The sequence below is a fragment of the Sphaerodactylus townsendi genome, linkage group LG12 (assembly GCF_021028975.2).
Source record: "Sphaerodactylus townsendi isolate TG3544 linkage group LG12, MPM_Stown_v2.3, whole genome shotgun sequence".
NCBI lineage: Eukaryota > Metazoa > Chordata > Lepidosauria > Squamata > Sphaerodactylidae > Sphaerodactylus > Sphaerodactylus townsendi.
The window spans coordinates 26,917,247-26,937,947 of NC_059436.1; the positions used below are offsets into that span (position 1 = coordinate 26,917,247).

General features: G+C 46.7%; 1 protein-coding gene across 4 annotated transcripts in view; it reads right to left on the reverse strand.

Annotated features, from left to right (window-relative positions):
- Window positions 1–20,701, reverse strand: part of ANK1 (ankyrin 1) — a 179,662-nt gene that overhangs the window by 46,469 nt on the left and 112,492 nt on the right. For all 4 annotated transcript variants that reach the window (XM_048511972.1, XM_048511973.1, XM_048511971.1 and 1 more), the window contains exons 7-20: window positions 18,392–18,490; window positions 17,213–17,311; window positions 16,111–16,209; window positions 12,892–13,089; window positions 12,704–12,802; window positions 11,063–11,161; window positions 8,952–9,050; window positions 7,817–8,014; window positions 7,349–7,447; window positions 6,684–6,782; window positions 4,501–4,698; window positions 1,633–1,731; window positions 1,243–1,341; window positions 469–567 (exon numbers count right to left, since the gene is read on the reverse strand). In XM_048511972.1, the coding sequence (XP_048367929.1) occupies window positions 469–567; window positions 1,243–1,341; window positions 1,633–1,731; window positions 4,501–4,698; window positions 6,684–6,782; window positions 7,349–7,447; window positions 7,817–8,014; window positions 8,952–9,050; window positions 11,063–11,161; window positions 12,704–12,802; window positions 12,892–13,089; window positions 16,111–16,209; window positions 17,213–17,311; window positions 18,392–18,490 (1,683 nt within the window). The remainder of the gene's footprint in view (window positions 1–468; window positions 568–1,242; window positions 1,342–1,632; window positions 1,732–4,500; window positions 4,699–6,683; window positions 6,783–7,348; window positions 7,448–7,816; window positions 8,015–8,951; window positions 9,051–11,062; window positions 11,162–12,703; window positions 12,803–12,891; window positions 13,090–16,110; window positions 16,210–17,212; window positions 17,312–18,391; window positions 18,491–20,701) is intronic.

Consider the following 20,701-nt stretch of genomic DNA (forward strand, 5'->3'; position numbering starts at 1 on the left):
GCGGGGCGGGGGGTGGGGGGCGGGGTGGGGCGGGGCGGGGCGGGGTGGGGCAGGGGGGAGGAAATGTAGAGCTGACTATTCCCACCCCCCTTCAACTCAGAATAAGCACAACATTGTGTGGAACCTGCCATTTAACTTGGCCTCTGCTTGGAAACAGTCCTAGAGAAGGTCTGCATTATCCTGATTGTCAAGCAGCTGATGGCCATGGCAACATATCTACACTACATTTTCATTTTGCCTTGCTTCTGCTGAAATGCAAAGCTGTTCAATACATTCCATTCATGGATTCAGCTGCTAGTCTTCAAATGTACACAGAAACCAACAAAAAAATTCATGCACAAACCAAGCTTGGGCACCACAGTCAACCATCTAGAAGTGTTGGAGCAATGAGAAAGAGCCCATGAGCTGAAAAGGTCATCAGAGCAGGAGATGAGGCAGCTTCTCAGACCCATGGAATTCCAAACTCACCGAGCTGACTTCATTGGGGGATGCTCCGTGCTTTAGCAAGAGGGTGACAATATCAGTGTGGCCTTGCTGAGCTGCTTGGTGCAGAGGAGTGTATCCAAGCTGCAAGAGAAAGAAGAGGAGACCCAACCGGTAAGAGGCAAGTAACAGGAGCAGCATTAGGTTGCACTGAATTGATGCACATTTATATGTTATTGTGAGTTCCAGTTTTAGATCAGGATTATCACACCCAAATCAAAATGCAGTTCTCCCCCCTTCAAGTGTTTGGCTGCTCCTAGGTGCGTGCGTGCGTGCGTGCGTGCATGCGTGCGTGTAGAAAATGCACTCATGATGACAACAAAGCACATGTTTCTCTCATTTGAACCTCAGATTGGGGAGGGGAAAAGAATCTGTTGTGCTGTTTTTGCCAGCTTACCAAGTATGATAACAAGGAGGGAGGCAAAAATAAACATACCTTACCTTGATGCATCCCAGAATCAAGCATTCTCACCAGCAAAAAGGCAGATACAAAACAGAGGGCAAGCCCCTTTTCACCCCAGACAGCCACAAAGTGGCATCAAAAACAGAAGAAGCCGTAGGGCCATGTAGGGGCAGCAGCCAGAAGCAAATCCGCAATACTAATGGCAACATCTCCCTAGCTTTGAAGACAAATCAGGAATTTTTTGTAGTTTGGGGAATTATATTAGCTGATGCCTCTTCTTCACATAATGTGTGGGATTGGGGTAGTTGCATATTAAAAATCAGAAGACTGCAGTAAATGAATGGGTCTTTTCCTACCTTGGTCTTAGAATTGACATCTGCCTGGTGCTGCAGTAGAAACTTCACTAGCTTGATATTTCCATAGTGACAAGCCACATGCAAAGGTGTATAGCCCATCTGTAATGGGGACAGAAAAGGTGAGAGATTCTAACACTCTTCTCAGTACTGCTGTGCTTGTATAAGCCACTTTTTCTGCTGGTTTCATAGGAAACTATCCAAGTACTTCCTCAGGGTACTGCCTTAATCTCACCCAAGTACTCCAGGGAGGCTGAGTGGCTTCGGGCCTTCATACATTCATATGTGATTTTGATGGCAGGATCCTTTCCTCTTAACTATAAGAAGCACCATCTTTACAAGGCCAGTGCTGAGGCAAAAGAAATAGTCACTGGTGCCTGCAAGTAGATTTACCCGTGTGGTTGAATCCACTTGGACTCCGTGCCTGAGGAGGACATCTGCCACCTGTACGTGCCCCTCTTGAGCAACGAGGTGAAGAGGGGTGAGGCCGCTCTGGAACAAAAAGCAAAGTCAAGATGATACAAAGAGGGACAAAACTCTGAAAGCCACCAGAAAACATTGCCTGGAAGTCTGCTGGCATTTCAACAAATAGAGACCTTTTAACAATTTTCCTGAAAGGAAAAAAAAATGCAGCTGCAGCTTTTCTCCATCACAGTAGGCCCCTGGGACAGAAGCAGGGTTGCCTGTTGGATTGTTGTCTGGCAGGCCCTTGCCCAACAGACAGTCTCTCTGCTGGGTGCTCCTAAATTCCAAACCAACCAGCAATACCACCAAGTATCGTTCCAGGGGCAAGCGTGGGTCAGCACTTCTGCCTCAGAAAGCTGCTAAGAGGATTTTGGCATCAATGCATCAGCTTAAGCCAGCTGTGACACCCCCCTCTGTGGCCCAGGTCTTATCAGACTCCCCCTACACCCCACCCACACTTATGCTTTAAATAGGATGGCTGACCGTGAGGCCCATGGTGAGCTCTGTTCTTGCAAACAGGGGTATACAGTGAGTTATTTTGACAGATGTGGCTTGTCGTGCAAGCCAGAAACACTGCAGCTACCCGAACTCCCCCTCCCAGGCAAATATTAGAGCAACCTCGTCTTTCACAACCTCCTCTTTCACATCTGGTCACCTTGAAGCCTGACCCAGAGCAGATGCCAAGCTTATATTTTAGCTTGAAAACCAATCCTCAGTGTGCCAGATCATGTCAGAATGCAACAAAGGAGAGAAAGAGAGAGAGAGAACTGGGTCTGAGAAGAGTGCCCTTCCCTCACCAGTCAGTCATGAAGGCCTGCCAGCCCCTTCTCCCCACCACACCTGAGACACAGGGAAATGAAGGGCTATGGTGGAACTGTCCAAGTATACAATTTCAAAGCAGCAAGGAAGCCCACAGTTTCCCAGCTGGTCTTCCCAGCCCCCACCCCTCACACTGCTGCAGCAGCAGATGGCGAGTAGGATTGCTATTCAGGAAACATGCTCTTCTAAAGGCTACATTTTGAGCCCTGTCACTAGCCATGTGGCTAGCTACTAGTAATAAGCAGAGAAGAATGCCCTGGAGGCCACGATGGCTTGGGGTGGCAAGGATTGACCAATATAAGCTGCTGCCTCCTCAATTTCTACCTTTTAAAATGAAATAGGTAAATATGGTCCCCCCCCCCCCCAAAAAAAAGAACTAGGCAAAGTTGAAGTCAGTCCACCTGTTTAAACACAGACCTGCCCCAATCATGATAAAAAGTGGGGATGGGAGGGGGAAATGTCTGATTTCACCAGCAAAAGGCAAGTGAGAGTGAGGCAACCAGACTTTCTCCCATAATCTGCAGCCTACCGCCCCCCCCCCTTCCTCTTTCCAAGGAGCCATGGTGGGAAAAAGACTGACTGCTCTTTACTCATATATCTCCTTTCTTGTTAAAATTGGACACACATATCCCTCCTTCATTATTAGAGCCAGTGTGGTGTAGTGGTTAAGAGCAGGTGGATTCTAATCTGGAGAACCAGGTTTGATTCCCCACTCCTCCACCTGAGTGGCAGAGGCTTATCTGGTGAACCAGATGTGTTTCCTACACATGAAGCCTGCTGGGTGATCTTGGGTAGTCACAGTTCTTCAGAACTCTCTCAGTCCCACCTACCTCACCAGGTGTCTGTTGTGGGGAGAGGAAAAGCGCTTGTAAGCCACGTTGAGTCTCCTTACAGGAGAGAAAGGTGGGATATAAATCCAAACTCTTCTTCTTTATGAAAGTCACCAACTTTCAATACACTGGGCTCTGCTGCCATTTTTGACAGTTTTGTGCTATGTTTGTGCTACACTAACAGTGTTTTCCTATGTGGACAGTGAATGATGGCTATAGCACACGTAAGGTATGGCTGTGGTCGTTTTAGTTAAGACTGACATTTCTTGAAGTTTATTTTCAGACAGAGCAGCAAGAAGAGATTTCTGAGGGGATCCTTTATGTTTCTGCAGGAGCCACTGATTGGAGAATGCCATTTATTTGAAAAAAGGCAAGCCTAGAATAGCAACCCAAGAAGAGATGCAACTAGCATCCACCTCCGGAAGCAGACAATTCTGCTCTCTTTGTGTATCAGCAACTCAATCTCATTGGATAACATTACCAAGGGCTCACTAGACAGTGGCCCTTTCCGCACATGCAAAATAATGCGTTTTCAAACCACTTTCACAACTGTTTGCAAGTGAAGTTTGCTATTCCGCACAGCTTCAAAGAGCACTGAAAGCAGTTTGAAAGTGCATTATTATGCATGTGCGGAATGAGCCAGTGACTAGGTCAGAGAAGTGAATCATGCAGAGATGAGCAGTGGGCAGGATGCCTGGGTTCACAGGAGCCTTGGATTATTCAATTAATTTAATTCTCACATGACATGCTAACAAGTTGGGAATTACTGTTTTTTTAAAATAATATTAAAATCTGGCAGGGAAAAATCTCCCCACTAGATTAGACAACATATAACACACGACTGCCATCCTTTGACCATAGGTGGAATTACATATCTGAGAACTGATCTACGTGCCAAAAAGAAAAAGAAAAGCCCTCTTAGGACTGTACCCCATCAGAATAAAAGGGAAGAGAGACATACATTTGGTATTTAAAAAAACATATTCCTGTATATAGAAAACTAGCCTTTAGGCTAGATTAGGACTCGTTTTTTGACATGCAAGGAGGTTTTGACACAAGAGAGGCATAAAAACTTGCCCTTTGGCTTCTGAAAGGCTGATGGGATTGTTGACTTCTGTGCACAGGAAGGAAACAGGGCCCTACTCACCTTGTTGCCCAGGTTACCATTCGCCTGCTTGGACAGGAGCAAGGCCACCATATCCGCATGGCCCTCCTGGGCCGCCAAGTGCAGCGGAGTCACCCCTTGCACGGACTCGGCATTGGCAGAAGCACCATACTGCAACAGGCTGCCGGCCACCTCCATTTGGTTCTGCCTTGCGGCAATGTGCAAGGGGGTATATCCATTCTGTAGGACGAGAAACCAGCAGGCCCAGGGGCAAGTCACACAATTAGAAAGTCAGAGAGACCAGGCATCAGTGTCTTGCAAGGCCTGAAAAATCCCTACTCTGCACAATGGGATTACTGGTGTCAGCAGGAAGTTGCAGATGGTTCAAGCCAGAATGCTGATGCCACAGATAAGACTCCCCCAGATCTTGGGAGTCAGATGATCCAGGGGCACAACCCGCACCAGTATCTATTACATTCCTTTCATCTGAGCAACATGGCCAGGAGAAGCAACAAGGTTGTATCTCCGTGCTTCCAGACTGCTGGTGGGTGCCTTCAGCACTTAGCTTTCAGCCTGAGATTGGGATATACCCTCTACCCCAGTCTAACTCCTCTGCCTCCAACCAGCTGTAGCCTCGCTAGCTGAGAGGGCCTGATTCTCCCAGCACTGAACCCTTAACACCAGGATTCAAACTCCCCTGTACATGCAGTGGTGGGATCCAAAAATTTTAGTAACAGGTTCCCATGGTGGTGGGATTCAAACTGTGGCGTAGCGCCAATGGGGCTGGGCGAGCACGACGGGGGCGGGGCATTCCTGGGCAGGGCTGTGGCAAGGACGCAGCCGCTGCACTGGTCCTTGGGTGGGAAATGAATGCACACAGGTGCAGGCTGCCACCCACTCTGGTGCACCTCCTGCTAGACTGCTTCAAGTTCTGCGTGCTACTGCTGAGAGGAGGGGCGTAACTAAGGCAAAAATCACGTGGCAAAATCACCAATTAGTAACCCCCTCTCACACAAATAATTAGTAACCTACTCTCGGGAACCTGTGAGAACCTGCTGGATCCCACCTCTGTGTACATGCAAGCCCAACAATATATCTCTGGGCTTTCTGAGTGGTGCATCACCTCCAGGGGCGTAACGAGGCAGCCCTGAGCAAACTGTAGCCCTGGACAAAACCTGAGTTGGATGCCCCCCCGCCCAAATGGGCGGCCACTCCATCATCTCCAGATGATACCCTGAAATTTTGGTGCCGATACATCCAAAAATGCACTCCCTGCAGGAACATCCTAGAAATTTGCCCAAGAATCTTTGTTCTGCATTGAGTTTTCTGCATTGCTGTCAATGGGAGTTGCAGGCTGTGGGGGGCACATTTCTGAAGGCACAGTCTCAAAACTTTCAGGGTCTCATCAGGAGACTGCCCTAATGATACCCCCCAAGTTTGGTGCAGTTTGGTTCAGGGGGGCCAAAATTATGGACCCTCAAAACTGTAGCCCCATCTCCTATTAGCTCCCATTGGAAACAATGGGGGATGGGGGCATCTCCTTTGGGAGTCCATAACTTTGGACTCCCTAAACCAAACCTCACCAAATTTGGGGGGTAGCATAAGGACAGTCTTCTGATGATACGCTGAAATTTTGATGCCACTAGCCTAAAAACTGCGCCCCCTGCAGGCCACAAATGGAAAACCACTAAAATACCCAAAAACGAACCCAGCATTTTGATGCCCCCCACAAGGTGATGCCCTGGGCAGATGCCCACCTTGCCCAATGGGCATTACGCCAGTGATCACCTCTCATCTGGCTTGAGGGTTTTCAAAGCAAGAGATGAACAGAGGCGGTTTGCTGCGTAGCAATTCTGAAGTTCTTCAGTGGTCTTCAATCCCAGTACTATCTGGGACTGAGCCTCTTTAGTTTTTCAGGTCTGACTAAATCAGGCTAGTCTTAGCCATCCAGGTCAGGACACTTTCTGAATACCTGCCCTGATATTATTCATCATTTCTAAATGGGGTTTCAGAGTTGAGCAGGGTGTCCCTGAGTCTTTACCCTGGTCTCTTAATGACTGTAGTGAGCAATTAGGGTTGATGTCACCACTGACTCCCTTTATCAGATTATTCCATGCCAGTTGGCAGCCAGCCCCCTCCTCACCCCCCCCCCCCGCCTTAGCCACTTGTCCTCCAAACTGCTAAATTTCAGTCCAAAATGTGGTATTCAGTCACCTGCCCCTTACCCAGGCCACATTGTGCGGGGAGGCTCCCTTGGGAAGTAGCACTTTGACAATGTCCAGGTTGTTGTGATGCACAGCTACGTGGAGGGGCGTGAGGCCATTCTGCAGAGAGGGAAGGAAACACAGGGATGGAACAGGTGGGTTCATTTCACTGGTGGAGGTACTTCCCCCCTGGTGGAAGGAGCTTCTCCTGGTGCAAGAAGCCCATGGGAGCCAACCACAGAATGGAAAATCTTTTGGAAGAAGTACCATATATCCTACCAATACTACCTACATTCTCCTGTAAGGCAGTGACTTGCAATGTGGTGCCCATGGCTGCCACTAAAGTGTTTCCTGAAAACCACTTACTTCTTCTCCAAAGCAAAGAGCCAATCTGGGCTTTCCTCCATTCCACTGGAGCAGGAAGTGCTTTAGAAGACCTCAATACTCTTTGGGTCTACAGGAGTGTCCATTTGGGAATAGCTACTCCATCTAAGGAGGATGTAAATCTTAATACCCCTCTAACTTAGGTAACTGCCCTCCCACCCCCATGACATCCATTCTGAAATTGGTTTCACCTTCCATGGCAGCCATTTGGAGCTGGCACCCACCACCCTTTCTCAAAAGTGCCCACAAGCTAAACAAAGCGGGTGTGGGGGTAGAACTGTAAGGAGGCACATGAAGCATACCTTCCCTGCTGCATTGGGTTGGGCGTCACGCTCCAACAGTACCTCAGCCACATCCACTTTCCCGTATTTGGCAGCAACGTGTAGAGGGGTAAATCCTTTCTGGGGAGAAACAGGGAACATCAGTGCCTGACACCGGAAGGAGAACACGAGAGAATAAGGGGAAGGACGACGGGTGGTCCTTAGCACGAGGCAACCCACGTACTTCTCTAGGCTCTGGTAGGTGAAAGACCACATTTTGAGTGAAAACAAAAATCAGCCAAAAAGTGCTCTTGACAGAATTACTCATCTCCCATCCTCCTGGACAAGGTGATTTGTTATGCAGAGAAATCTTGACACCATCATTGTAACAAATTAGGAAAAAATAACCAGTGACCTAGAGGCTCTGGCCTTTCGGCTAACGCTGTGTTTGGAGAAGACAAAAATGAAAACAGGAAGAGAAGAAGGAAACAGCCCCCATTCTCCCCTTACCTTGGTCATGACTGTCTGTGATGCCTCCTTCTCAAGGAGGGCACAGGCGCAGTCCAGATGGCCCTCACGTGAAGTGATGTGCAGGGGTGTGTGCCCAGCTGTCGTAGCCAGATTGGGGTCAGCGCCATTCTCCAGCAACAGCTTCACCATAGTGCAGTGCCCAAGGCGAGCAGCACAGTGCAACGGTGTCTGGTCATCCTGCAGTGGTCCGGAAGAGAATTTCTTATCCTGGCTCTTTACAAGCAGTTGCCTAAAATGGCACAGTGCTGAACTCTGGCCAAATGCAAGACTTTTGGACTCATTCAAAAGATGCTCAAACAGCAGGGCTGTGTTTTTTAAAATGATATTGAAATTTTGCACCAACCTAAGCCCATTTTCAAAGTTAAGACAAGCTGGATTCTGGAACCTGCTCACATTAACTAAATCTGTAGAAGTTTACTGGCTTTGTAGCCTTTGTTCTGTTCCCAACAATCATAGGGAGGAGAAAGGAGTTTCAGGGGGCAGAGGTCCTACTCCCAATTCTATTCTGATCTGTCCTAGTCATTTGCAAAGAATCTCGTAGTGTTGGCAGCTGCTACAGAGCTGGTAATTTGTGCCAGTTATCCCCTCCCCTGCCAAATTCCATTTAATAGTCGGATGCCATCTGTATTTTAATCGGTCTATGGTAATTGAGCGCTGTATTTTAACTTCGTATGGTATTTTATCTATCCACTTGTCTGGTCATTGTTGTAAACCGCCCTGAGCCCTCCGGGGGGAGGGCGGTATATAAGTGGAACAATATAAATAAACAAACAAACAAACAAACAAACCTCCAAATTCTACGCACAGAACAAATTATGTAAATAAATGACTCTGTACCTATTGGCTTATTTTACAGAATTCCTCTGTCCCACAACTAAGGAACCCTCTCCCACCAAAATTCTGCTGTCCATAGATTTTAGATTTGTTTTCTGCAGATATGAAAGACAGAAGCTTGACTGAGTGATAATGAAAACTAAATTATAACACCACCAAACTCCATGCTGGGTAACAGACTTTGGAATTGTACAGTGAATCACAACAAAAAAAATGCAGGCCACCCACAATGTCTTCAGTCTGGGGTGTTGACTGCTATTAGCCACCTGTGGGCACCCACCTTAGCTTTGGCATCAACTTTCGCCTTGTTCTGTAGTAGATATTTCGCCACCTCAGTGTGTCCAGCCCGAGCTGCCATGTGAAGGGGTGTTTCTACCTTCTGCAGAGTAAAACAAATCCAGAAACATTGGTTGGTAAAGACCCTCCCTAGCATCAGAACCCAGATGGACTAAGATTCTTTCACCCACTAGTATAAAGGCCTGAACCCAATCCAAAGAACTGATGAGGAAGAATGGCATGATATAAACATCTCCCAGCCCACAGAACTGTTCAGTTTTATATGGGCAGCATGGTTTTTATGTAGAGTAAAAGTCAACCATTCTGTCTTCTGCAGTCTACTGTGGTACAATCTAGGGAGGATATGTACTGTATTTCTGAATGTGTCATTTGGATCTGGGCCTGCTCAACCTGCTTGGATTTCAAGCAACTCTGACAGTGGCATCTTAAGCAGAAATACACCTTTCTAAGTTCACTGAAGTCTATGGTCTTAGAAAGTAGTGTAGAATAATAGTACTTAGTGTAGAATAATAGATTTGAAGAGATCACAAGGGCCATGCAGCCCAAACCCTTGCCATGCAGGAAAACACAATCAAAGCACTCCCAACAGATGGCCATCCAACCTCTGTTTTAAAATGTCCAAAGAAGGAGACTTTACTACTCTCCAAGGCAGTATATACCACTGTTGAACAGACCTTACCATCAGGAAGTCCCTCCCAATATTTAGGTGGAATCTCTTTTCTCATAGTTTGAATCCATTGCTCCTTGTCCTAGTGTCTGGAGCAGCAGAAAACAAGCTTGCTCCATCTTCAACATGAACATCCCTTCAAATATTTAAAACATGGCTATCATGTCACCCCTTCTCTAGACTAAACATACCCAGCTCCCTAAGTCTTTCCTCATGGATTCCAGCCCTCTTACCATTTTGGTCGCTCTCCTTTAGACACGCTTCAGCTTGTCAATAACCTTCTTGAATTGTTTATTTAATCTTTGGTTAATTTTCTGCTTGTAGCTTATCCTTAAAAATAGGATAGAAACTCTGAAATCAGTAAGTAAGCAAAGGGCTTTGTGCCTAGAGAATAATTCCTTTTACTGGTTTATTGCAATAGTTCTTAAGCAGTGGGTCACAAGCCCAGAGTGGTTGGAACACTTGTGAGTTACGAGGCTCAGACTCCTGAGTGGAGACAGGAGGTTCTACCCCCAGTTCCTCCCAGCCGCAGGAAAGGGAGAACAGAAAGCAAAGCTGCCACATTCCTTCCCTCATCCTGTGCTTTCCCAGAGGCTCAGATCATTCCTAGGCACCAAATGGTATAGGGGACATTGAGCACAGCCCAACCCATTGCCTTCTGGACTGGCACTGTTAGAGCCCAGGTCTAAACCAACCTACAAGTCATGGCACTACCGAGCTGCATGGGTCTGGCAGCCAGCACTGACGGCTGAGGTAATAGGGTTATCTATGCCCTCCTCGTCATGTCAGAAGAAGCTGGGTTTGAGTGGAGTCTCAAACTGAGCCGCTGTCCGAATGTGTGTGTGAAGCAGATCCGTCTTCCCCATGACACTCAACATATTCCAGCTGGAGGGATGTGTACGTGTGTTAAGCTGTTGCCTGTTTTACCACAGAGCTACATTATTTTTCTTTGAGATTGCTGCCATCTGTACTTCACTGGCTGAGATCCACAGATGGGTTTGCACAGCCGGTATTTTTGTTTTAATTTCTGTCCCTACCCACATTTTTTTAAAAACATGGAGGAGTTTTAATATGCAATTTTCTTTTTTGTCAATTTGGGAGATGGATGAAAAGGGGGCGACTTGAGTGCAGACAAATGTAAAAAAAAAATGGGCTGTATGTTTCACAATCTCTATGTTGTGTGATGGGGGTAGGGTTACAACACAACCCCTTCAGTGGAAGCATTCTATGCCCACACCTCTTACCATACAGCTAAGGTATGGTGCTGCATCCAGGCTTCTCTTTGGGGCAAGACTTTTATTGCTTAAAGACTCAACCCAAATCCGTCTGGGATCTCCAGAGACCTGGGCACTCCTCTGCCTCTGCCAGAAGACGGGATCTACCTTTGCACAAGCTCTATCCATCTCTTTGCCCTGCTACTGACTCACCACGTTGGAAACATTGGGAGAGGCTCCGCGTTGCAGTAAGGTCTTCACAATAGGAAGGTGGCCCATGAAAGAGGCCACATGCAGAGGGGTCAGACCAGACTGTGGACAAAAAATAAACAATAAAAACAAGGGACTTGGAGTCTAGTTAGGGCTTCTGGGTAGCTGAAAACAGAGACTTAATCCTGGACTCCAAACATGCACATAAAATACTAGCCCTGGTGAACCTGTAGCAACCCACCCACAGTCTATTTATTTCTCTCAGGCAATTTTGGTTCTGGTATGTGGCCGGAATGAGGAATGAAATGGGGAATATCAAGCATGGCCAGTAAGGAGTAGTTGCCTTTGTTAATTAAACACAGTTACCTCCCTCTTCCTTCAAGACCTCAAAAGGCATCTCTACTGATACGGGCCATGTCTTGGAGGTCTGGACACCTGTGGATGATGTTGAGATGCCTTGGTACAAATTTGTGGAGGAAAGATTGGTCTATCATTAATTATAATGGCAAAATGGAACCTGCATGTTCAGCGGCAAGATATCTTTGAATGGAGGAAGAAGAGCAAACCACGGGAAAGAAGTGTTTTCTTCACACACTCCTTGTGGACTTTCTAGAAGTTTCTGGCTAGCAATTGCTGGAAATAGGTTGCAGAGCCAGATGGACCTCTTCTTCTGTCTCTTCTCATGTATCAATGCTCTTCTTTATGCGCCCAGCACAAAACAATGTCAGAAACAACTTGGACAAGCCCAGAGAATATGGCCGCTGAAATATAACTGCCCCATCGTTCAATTCATCAGTTTAATGGCAGAGGGCAGTCAACATAAATTCTGCAATCAGCCATAAAACAATCTTCATGCTGCTTCACATGCTAAGAAATTTCCTTTAGTTGTGAATCCAGATCTCCACACTCACACTTTTAAAATTCCAGTTAAAAAAATTAACATTATAATGAGAAAAAAAAATCAGTCCCTCATCTCCACGTTGGTTGTGCTGCTTTTGTGTTTGGTGTGAGTTTCCAACATAGACAGTTTGCCACAATGTGATTTTCTGCCTGTAACCTACTTTGATTTTCATCTACCCCCCATCTCTACCTTAGGCAACCAGGCCGGAGGGTCTTTCCTAAGAGACCTGGTGAGGTGTCTGCTGAGTGACTTTCCTTTTGACGTCAGCTGAAGAGCTGCTTACCGAAGAAATATCATCCTATAGCAGTACAATTTTTTATATAAAGAGATAGATTTGTACAGCATGTGTATATGTGTGAAGGTGTAAACATGCCTAACAGCCTGGCTTCTCTTCTGAACGCATGTAAAAATGAGGTGACTAGTACAGTTCTGCTCTCTCCTTCTAGAAAGTGCCATGAAGTCACAGCTAACTTTTGGTAACCCCAAAAGGCTTTTGGGGCAAGAGATGAGCACAGGTGATTTGCCATTGCTTTCCTCCATACAACAATCCTGGTCTTCCTGGGTGGTCTCCCATCCAAGTACTAACCAGGACCAACCCTACTTAGCTTCTGAGATCTGATGAGATTGGGCTAACCTGAGCTAGCCTGATCCCTCTACATACATGTTAAACAGCTGCACTGTCCTCCTGCATGACGGCTGTCCAAATAGCTTGATTATATTATGTGTTGAAAGCTCTGAGTTACCTCAGTGACTGCATCAATGGAGGCCCCTGTCTTCAGCAGGAGATCCATCACTCGGGTGTGGTTCTTCTTGCAAGCAATGTGAAGTGGGGTGAAGCCATTCTGCAGATGCAGATAAAGACAGACTTGTCAGCTCCACGGCAGAGGCAGGCAGCTTGGTCTTCCTCTCCAACAAAAACTTCCCCACTCACCAGGGCCCGGGCATTGGGCTTTGCCCCCTTATCCAGCAGGACTTTGGCCACCCTGTGGTGGCCACAGTGGGCAGCCACGTGCAGAGGTGTCAGGTGGTCTAGCGTGATGTCATCGATGTCAGCATTGTACTGAAGCAGCAGCCGTACACAGTCCAAGTGATCCCCTTGGGAGGCCATGTGGATGGGGGACAGGCCGTTCTGGAACAAGGAAAGACACAGTTGGAGCTTCAACTCATCTAACAAAGATCAAGGGTTATGTGGACATGCAGATGTTTCTGGCTGGAGCACTGCATAGGGACTGCAGCTAGAGGCAACTTTGATAGGAGGTGAATTAGATTCAGGGGTTCAGGCCCTTGGCCACCCCTAGAAAATTATGTGGTCTCATTTTGCCCTCTGCCTTCCAAGTCCAGGTAAAAAGAAAATTCTTCCAAGAAGCCCCTGGCTTAACTGTTCAGCAGGCATCCCTAACTGAAACAAGGCCAAACTATACAACATGGCATTTCCTTCTGTTTGAATTTTTCCATTTGCCTCTCCCCTCCCTATCTAAATTTAGGGAATAAACTCCTTACCAACAGCCACCTGCTCTTTTTTTGTCTTTCTCAAGAAAGTGCCAAATATGTAGGTGATGCTATATCGCAAATTGTCTCTCTACATGCATAACAGGTTTTGGACCTTACCCAGCACCAACAGAAGCTAAGATGCAACTATGGAAACAAGATTAGACTTGAGTGTCACAGGATATGATCATTAAGGGTGGGCAAGAGGTTTCACTCCCTTTGCCTGAGTGAATCCTTGGTTTTCTCCCATAAAATGGAATGGTTTCCCCACTAGAGTAAAGGTCCAAGTAAAACTCCGCATGGTGGGGGGTGGGGGGAGTCACAGTTAGGACAAAGCCAAACTTTTCCCCATGATAGTGGGTAGTGGAGCTCTCATTCACAGGGTCTCAGGGAAGGTGCAATGTCTTTTTCTGAATAAAGACTTCCCATTGCAGATGTGCACCCACCCATGTGCATGGAACACACACACATACACACACGGAGGGATATTTGCACTGGCGTAATGCCCATTGGGCAAGGTGGGCAGCTGCCCAGGGCATCACCTTGTGGGGGGCATCAAAATGCTGGGTTCGTTTTTGGGTATTTTAGTGGTTTTCCATTTTCGGCCTGCAGGGGGCGCAGTTTTTAGGCTAGCGGCACCAAAATTTCAGGGTATCATCAGGGGACTGTCCTTATACTACCTCCCAGGTTTGGTGAGGTTTGGTTCAGAGAGTCCAAAGTTATGGACCCCCAAAAGGGGTGCCCCTATCCCCCATTGTTTCCAATGGGAGCTAATAGGAGATGGGGGTGCCTTCAGAAATGTGCCCCCCACAGCCTGCAACCCCCATTGACAGCAATGCAGAAAACTCAATGCAGAATAAAGATTATTGGGCAAATTTCTAGGATGTTCCTGCAGGGGGTGCATTTTTGATGTATCGGCACCAAAATTTCAGGGTATCATCTGGAGATGATGGCACCCCCCCAAGCTTTGTGCAGTTTGGTTCAGGGGGGATGGGGCACCTGAGTTATAACCCTGTCTAAATAAACTGCAAGCTAAAGGGGTACCATAGGACAGTTTCAGATGATACCCTGAAAGTTTGGTGCTGACCTCAAAAGCACCCTTACTAGGCTATCCATGTTCTGGATTCTGTGCCATGCAGGAAATGAGAGACGGCCCGGTGCGTCAGAATCCTCAGGGTCTCATCAGAGCTGCCACCTGATGATACCCCCCAGGTTTGGTGCAGTTTGGTTCAGGGGGGCCAAAGTTATGGACCCTCAAAACTGTAGCCCCCATCTCCTATTAGCTCCCATTGGAAACAATGTGGGATGGGGCACCCCCTTTGGGAGTCCATAACTTTGGACTCCCTGAACCAAACCTCACCAGACATGGGGAGTAGCATAAGGACAGTATCCTGATGATATGCTGAAATTTTGGTTGCAGGCACCAATGTCCTGGTGCAAAACATCCAACTCAGGTTTTGCCCAGGGCTGCCTTGTTACGCCCCTGGATATTTGTAATATGTAAATGCCCCTCTACACACTATCTCTTCTCCTAATAATCATAATAATCTGAAGTCAGATAGGTGGCAACCCAAGAAAGGGCCTTCTTGGTCATGGCACCAACACTTTGGAACTCCATTCCCAAGAAGATTAATCTTTCTCCTTCTATCACAGTGATGGCAAACCTATGGCACAGGTGCAAAAGGTGGCACTCGGAGCCCTCTCTGTGGGCACGCACACATAGAGTTCGTCATGTGGGGGTGGAAAATCACCCCCCCACACACACACACACACACCCATCTAGGCTGGCCTGGGCCACTGAGCACGACATGTGCACACCGAGGGGAGCAGGGAGGACTCGGCTGGCGGGCCTGGTGCCTGTGCTCTGGGTGGCTGCTGCCCGGGGGGGGGGGCGCAAAGGGGGCAGAGATGCTAGAGAGGCACAGAGCGGTGCGCATGGGACTTGCTGGATCCTAAAGCAGGCTGGTCCCTGCTCGAGCGGGTGGAGCGGAGGAAGAGAGAGCCAACCGTTTTTTTCTAAACTAAAACCTCAGCATTCAGGTTACGTTGCCGGGCTGGCACTTTGCAATAAATATGTGGGGTTTGGGTTGCAATTTGGGCACTCGGTCTCAAAAAGGTTCGCCATCACTGTTCTATCAGTTGCTTTCACCAGCAGGTGAAGACTTATTTCATTTGGAATACCCTAATAATAGGTACTGGCTCTCCTTCCAGTGTTATGTGTTTTTAATTGAATTACTGTATAATTTTAAATTCATTTTAATTGCACAGATTTTTTAATGTTTTTATGTTTTCTGTCTTGTGAACACTGACTGGGGGACAGGTGATATAACTGACTGACTGACGACTGACTAATAGGCTTTTTGCTGGAAAGTAGTAATGATAACTTGTAAGAGAATTAAACCAAGTCCCAGTGTTTCAGAAGAACAAGTTCTTCTTCCCAAACTCAGATATTCATTCTCACTACTTCTTGCTTGTAACAGGATTGGACCCAACTGGCTGTTATGGAGAAAAGGTACATACAGTGGGGGTGGGGCGGAATTCAATAGCTGGGACACGCACTGCCCAGAGAGAGGGTGCAGTACAGAGGAAAATAATCTCCTTCACCCTTGTGAGAAGCAATTCCCTTGCCCCCTCCCTACATAATTCCTCCATTCTCCGCCACCTTTGTTTTTGCTTGTATGGGAGCACCATGGTCCAGCAAGATTTCAGCAATCCGCACATGTCCATTCCTGGAGGCACAGTGCAATGGCGTCAGTTCATCCTGTAGAAAAAGGGCACAATGATCATATGAGAGCCAGTGGTTCAGCTAGGAATAATTTTAAAAGTAATTCTCACTGGTACCCCAACCTGCCCTCCTTTAGCCATACCCATTTAGTGGAAAAAAATCTCCCATTGCTGGCCATTCCTTGTCCCAAACACAGAGAAAATGTTACGATGGTACTTAGACAACAGTAAGTTTGCATCTTAATGCTGGTTCTCTATATCTGATAGTATAGACACTCACACCTTGTTCTCAGGACCATATTACTTGTGAAATAGTGTATGTGTGCTGTAGCCCTGGTCCACTCTCCCTCGCCCACTGAAAGCTTTTTATTGTCTCTAAAACACCTGGAGTTTTAATCAAACAGAGCCATGGTTTTATACACAATTGTTACAAAGGTAAGACTATGTTTCGATTACACTACAAGTGGTGAAGACTCACATGGTTGAGTGGCATTTCACAAACTGAACTCGATATTCTCACAATATGATGTACAGGAACTATCACTTCCAACAATTGAAGCAGACTTTCAATAACAAAACCCATGATGCAGCATGATTGTAGACTAAATACACACGTGGGGACATGAAGCACTGTTTATGAGATCCATGAAGAAAGGTTCTGTATGGGCAAAGAGGTTCTCTTGTGTTCAAGGCAAGGCCCTTGCCTAACAGATCAGGTGCTCAGGAGCAACAGGAGCAACAGAACAGGTGCTCAGGAGCCACAGCCGCAGAAGGCCATTGCTTTCACATCCTGCATGTGAGCTCCCAAAGGCACCTGGTGGGCCACTGCGAGTAGCAGAGAGCTGGACTAGATGGACTCTGGTCTGATCCAGCTGGCTTGTTCTTATGTTCTTGTAGAATCCACTGCAAGAGTTTCTGTTGTTGCCATTCTAATCACACTGCCTTTCCCTGTCCATTTCCCCCATGCCAATTTCACAGCCTTTGGCAGGGGCCCCACAACATCACAGACACTGGATCAGAATAGCTTACTCATGCCTTACCTTGGTAAGGGTCTCAATGTGAGCTCCTCGGTCAAGCAATAAGCGCACCATGATGATGTTACCACGACGGGAGGCAATGTGCAGTGGAGTGATGCCGTTCTGCATTTGGGGAGAGCAGAGAGGGGAATACATGAAGCTGAGTCAAACTGTTGACTCATTTTGTCCAGTATCACAAGAGGTTGTTGGGGGGTGGGCACAGTTTGAGAGCTTGCCCTGGGTGCCACGTTCCATAGATATGCCTCTGCTGTACTTTACCAATCCACATCCCCAGGAATTATTACAACCACAAAAAATATTCCCTCTGGGTTTCTTGCACACCACATTTGTCCCTCCAAGAGAACACTAAAAATGCTTGCTTAGAACGATTAGGCCATTGCAGTTTCCTGGGGCATTTTTCCCGGTTCTTTGAGTCCTCTGGGCCACAGGAAGTTTGTACCCCCTACATTTGTCTAACTATATACAATAGATAAACCGTCACAAAATATCGCTGTTTTGTTCTACTGACAGCTGTGTGTAACTACTGAGAATGTTCATTTGGCTGTCATTTGTGAGTCAAACAGGTCTAGCTTATTTGATGGTTTAAAATTGTTTAAACTCCGTGGAGGCAGGTACATACACACAGGCTCCAATTTTCCTTCTTTAACACTTGATAGGGTTCACCCCCCTTGCCCAGGAGTTATTTCCCCCAGGGAAGGACTATCAGTTTCACTTCCCTCTTTCAGGCTTCTCCTCGATCCTACACTTTTCTCCTTCTCCATTCTCCCATCTTCTTTCATAAATGCAACTGTCCAAGGTCAATAATAGCAATCTTTTTCAGCCCCCCCTGTCAACTGAGCATAAGTTGTCCACAGTTTGCTGTCCACCAAAGGGAGCCTGTGGTGGCTCTCAGCAGCCAAGCTCACATGATTATAGACTCCTGCATGCGAAACAATACCTTTCTCTATTAAAAACTTGGTATCAGGGAGAAGGATTCCCAGCCATCTACCAAGACCTGCAAGTTTGCTACATGGATGGATATTTTTTGCATGGAGAAGCATTCAGTCATGGGATTCCCCAAGCTGTAGTCCAAAGCAGTAATAGCTAGACATCAGGTTTCCCCGTGCCTCCCCCCATTCCACAATCAATGAGCACAAGCCCAATGTCAAAGGCCTGCCAGTGTCAGGAAAATACTGCGCCTACCTGGGGAGTGAAGTTGACGCTTGCTCCACGGTTCAGTAGTAATTGGGCCACATTGAGGTTCTCGTAGTGAGCGGCAATGTGCAGTGGGGTAAAACCAGTCTGTGGGAAAGAATTTGTGAGGAGAGGTGGTGGGAGACAGAAACTCAAGGCAGCAAACTGGCTGAGCAAGCAGCCCTGGAAGCCACACTGGGAGGCCTTCACTGAGAGTGCTTCAAAATGGAGTCAGGTCTCTCTGACTCCATTTTGGTCCAAGGGCCCAGGACACAGTTCTATGTGCTGAAGCCAGGCAAGACTGGCCTTGCAAACTACCTGGGGATGGGAAACCCACTTGGGACCCTGAACTCTAGGGAGGAAAAGGAACATACAAATGCATTAATGACTACACCGAGCACTCAAGCAAGAACACTTATCTTCTATTAGTTGTATTTTGTGTTTATATTTAATGAGCATGGAACTAAAGGATTAGCATCCTTTCTGCATGGCACAAACCACAGTACAATATTGGTTTGTTTGTTTGTTTGTTTTCCAAAATCTTGCTTTAAGGTTTAAAAGGAAGGGCAAGGTTTAAAAGAAGCCCAACCCAGTGATCAAGGACTGGTTGGAAGCACCTCCCTTTTACTTGCACACAATTAAAGCCAGAGTGGAGCAGTGATTAGACTAGGGGTGGTCAACCTATGGTGCTCCAGATGTTCATGGACTACAATTCCCATCAGCCCCTGCCAGCATGGCCAGCATGGCCATGAGCATCTGGAGAACCATAGGTTGACCACCCCTGGAAGACCCTGGTTCAAATTGTTGGATGCAGCTATGTCTAATGTGCAAAGGAACTCAGAAGAAGACCCAGCAGGGGGTGAGCAAGTGGTCAGCTAGAGAGGGCTGCAAAATTAGTGACCCTCTATTCTTTTATGACACCTCTTGTCTGTCCTTAGACTGATAATCGGAGCCTTGGTGTCAGAGCGTGCAGCAAAGTTGATACTGTGGCAAATCAGGAATGCTTGGAATGCTTGGAATGCTGAGCTGTGGAATGTCTTCAACCTTGCTTTGCTGAGCTGTTGTGCTGCTGAGTCACAGCATTACTGCCGAGAGTCAACGCCAACTCCAAGGACTGATAACTGGCCCCAAATTCCATCTAAGGGGAGCCTGGTTGGAGGATGGCTAGTGGCAGGCCTCCCCACAGCGGACTGGGTGGACTGGGCAGTGAGGAGTTAGTGGCAGAAACTCCTTCATGGCACTGAATGTGAGGAGATGGCGGCGGCAGTCATATTGGCAAACTGAATGGGAAGGGGTCAGTGGCGGAGTCCCCCTGCAGCAACTAATGCGAGATCCATCAGAGTGGTACGAGCGGGTGCAAGCCAGTAGGAGGTCCACCCTGTTACACCGAAGAACGAGGAGCCAAACAACAAACTTGGACCTTCAATAATAGCAGAGATTGCCAGAAGTGGACTAAGTTACAGGGGGTGGTATCAGGAATACCCGGCAGTTTGGTTGAGGGAGAAGAGACATTGGCCTTTTTCACCCTGAGTTTTTATATTATTACTCTTCATTACACTCCATCGGCCCTTGCTTAAGGTAGTTCATATTAGGAGTATAGACTACCAGGAGTTGTTAGCAAGTAGCTAGTTGTTAGTTTTGTACTTGTGAATTAGTCTGTTTCCCCTATGTAGTTATTCTTTTGTACATTGCTAGGTGTAGAGGTAGGAGTAGCCAAATCTTTTAACTAGGTAGTTTTGTTAGGTTTTTGCAGCAGTATAGTTTAATGTGGGGTAGTCTCAGTTATTGCTAATGATTTAATTGCACTGTTTAACGTATTGCTTGTTGTTGCATTAGTTGATTGTTATGTATTGTTTGTGGAGTTAATGTATTGATACATTGGAAACGTATGGTTGTAAATGTATCAATATGTTTTGATTTAATTGTTACATACTGTTTTCTGATGTTTTTGATTATTGCTATGTAGTTATTGCTAATGTATTGACTTATGATTAATGTCGTGGATATTATGGATTTAGTGATATACATTATTATGCTGCAAACGCTGCTGTTATTGTTCTCTGAAATTGTTTAGTTCGAAATGTTAAGTCGCCATCTGTAATCTGGTTCTATTTTAGTTCTATGTAATTTCTCATTGTTATATTGGTATAATGTATCTGTTTATTATGCTGTTAGCCGCCCGGAGCCCTTCAGGGATAGAGCAGGGTATAAATATAAAGTGAAATGAAATGAAATAATCTCAGGTCTATCATCCTGCTTCTTCTCGAAGGTTAGTTGCAGAGGTTCTTCCTAGCTAGAAAGACAGTAGCATGCTATCTT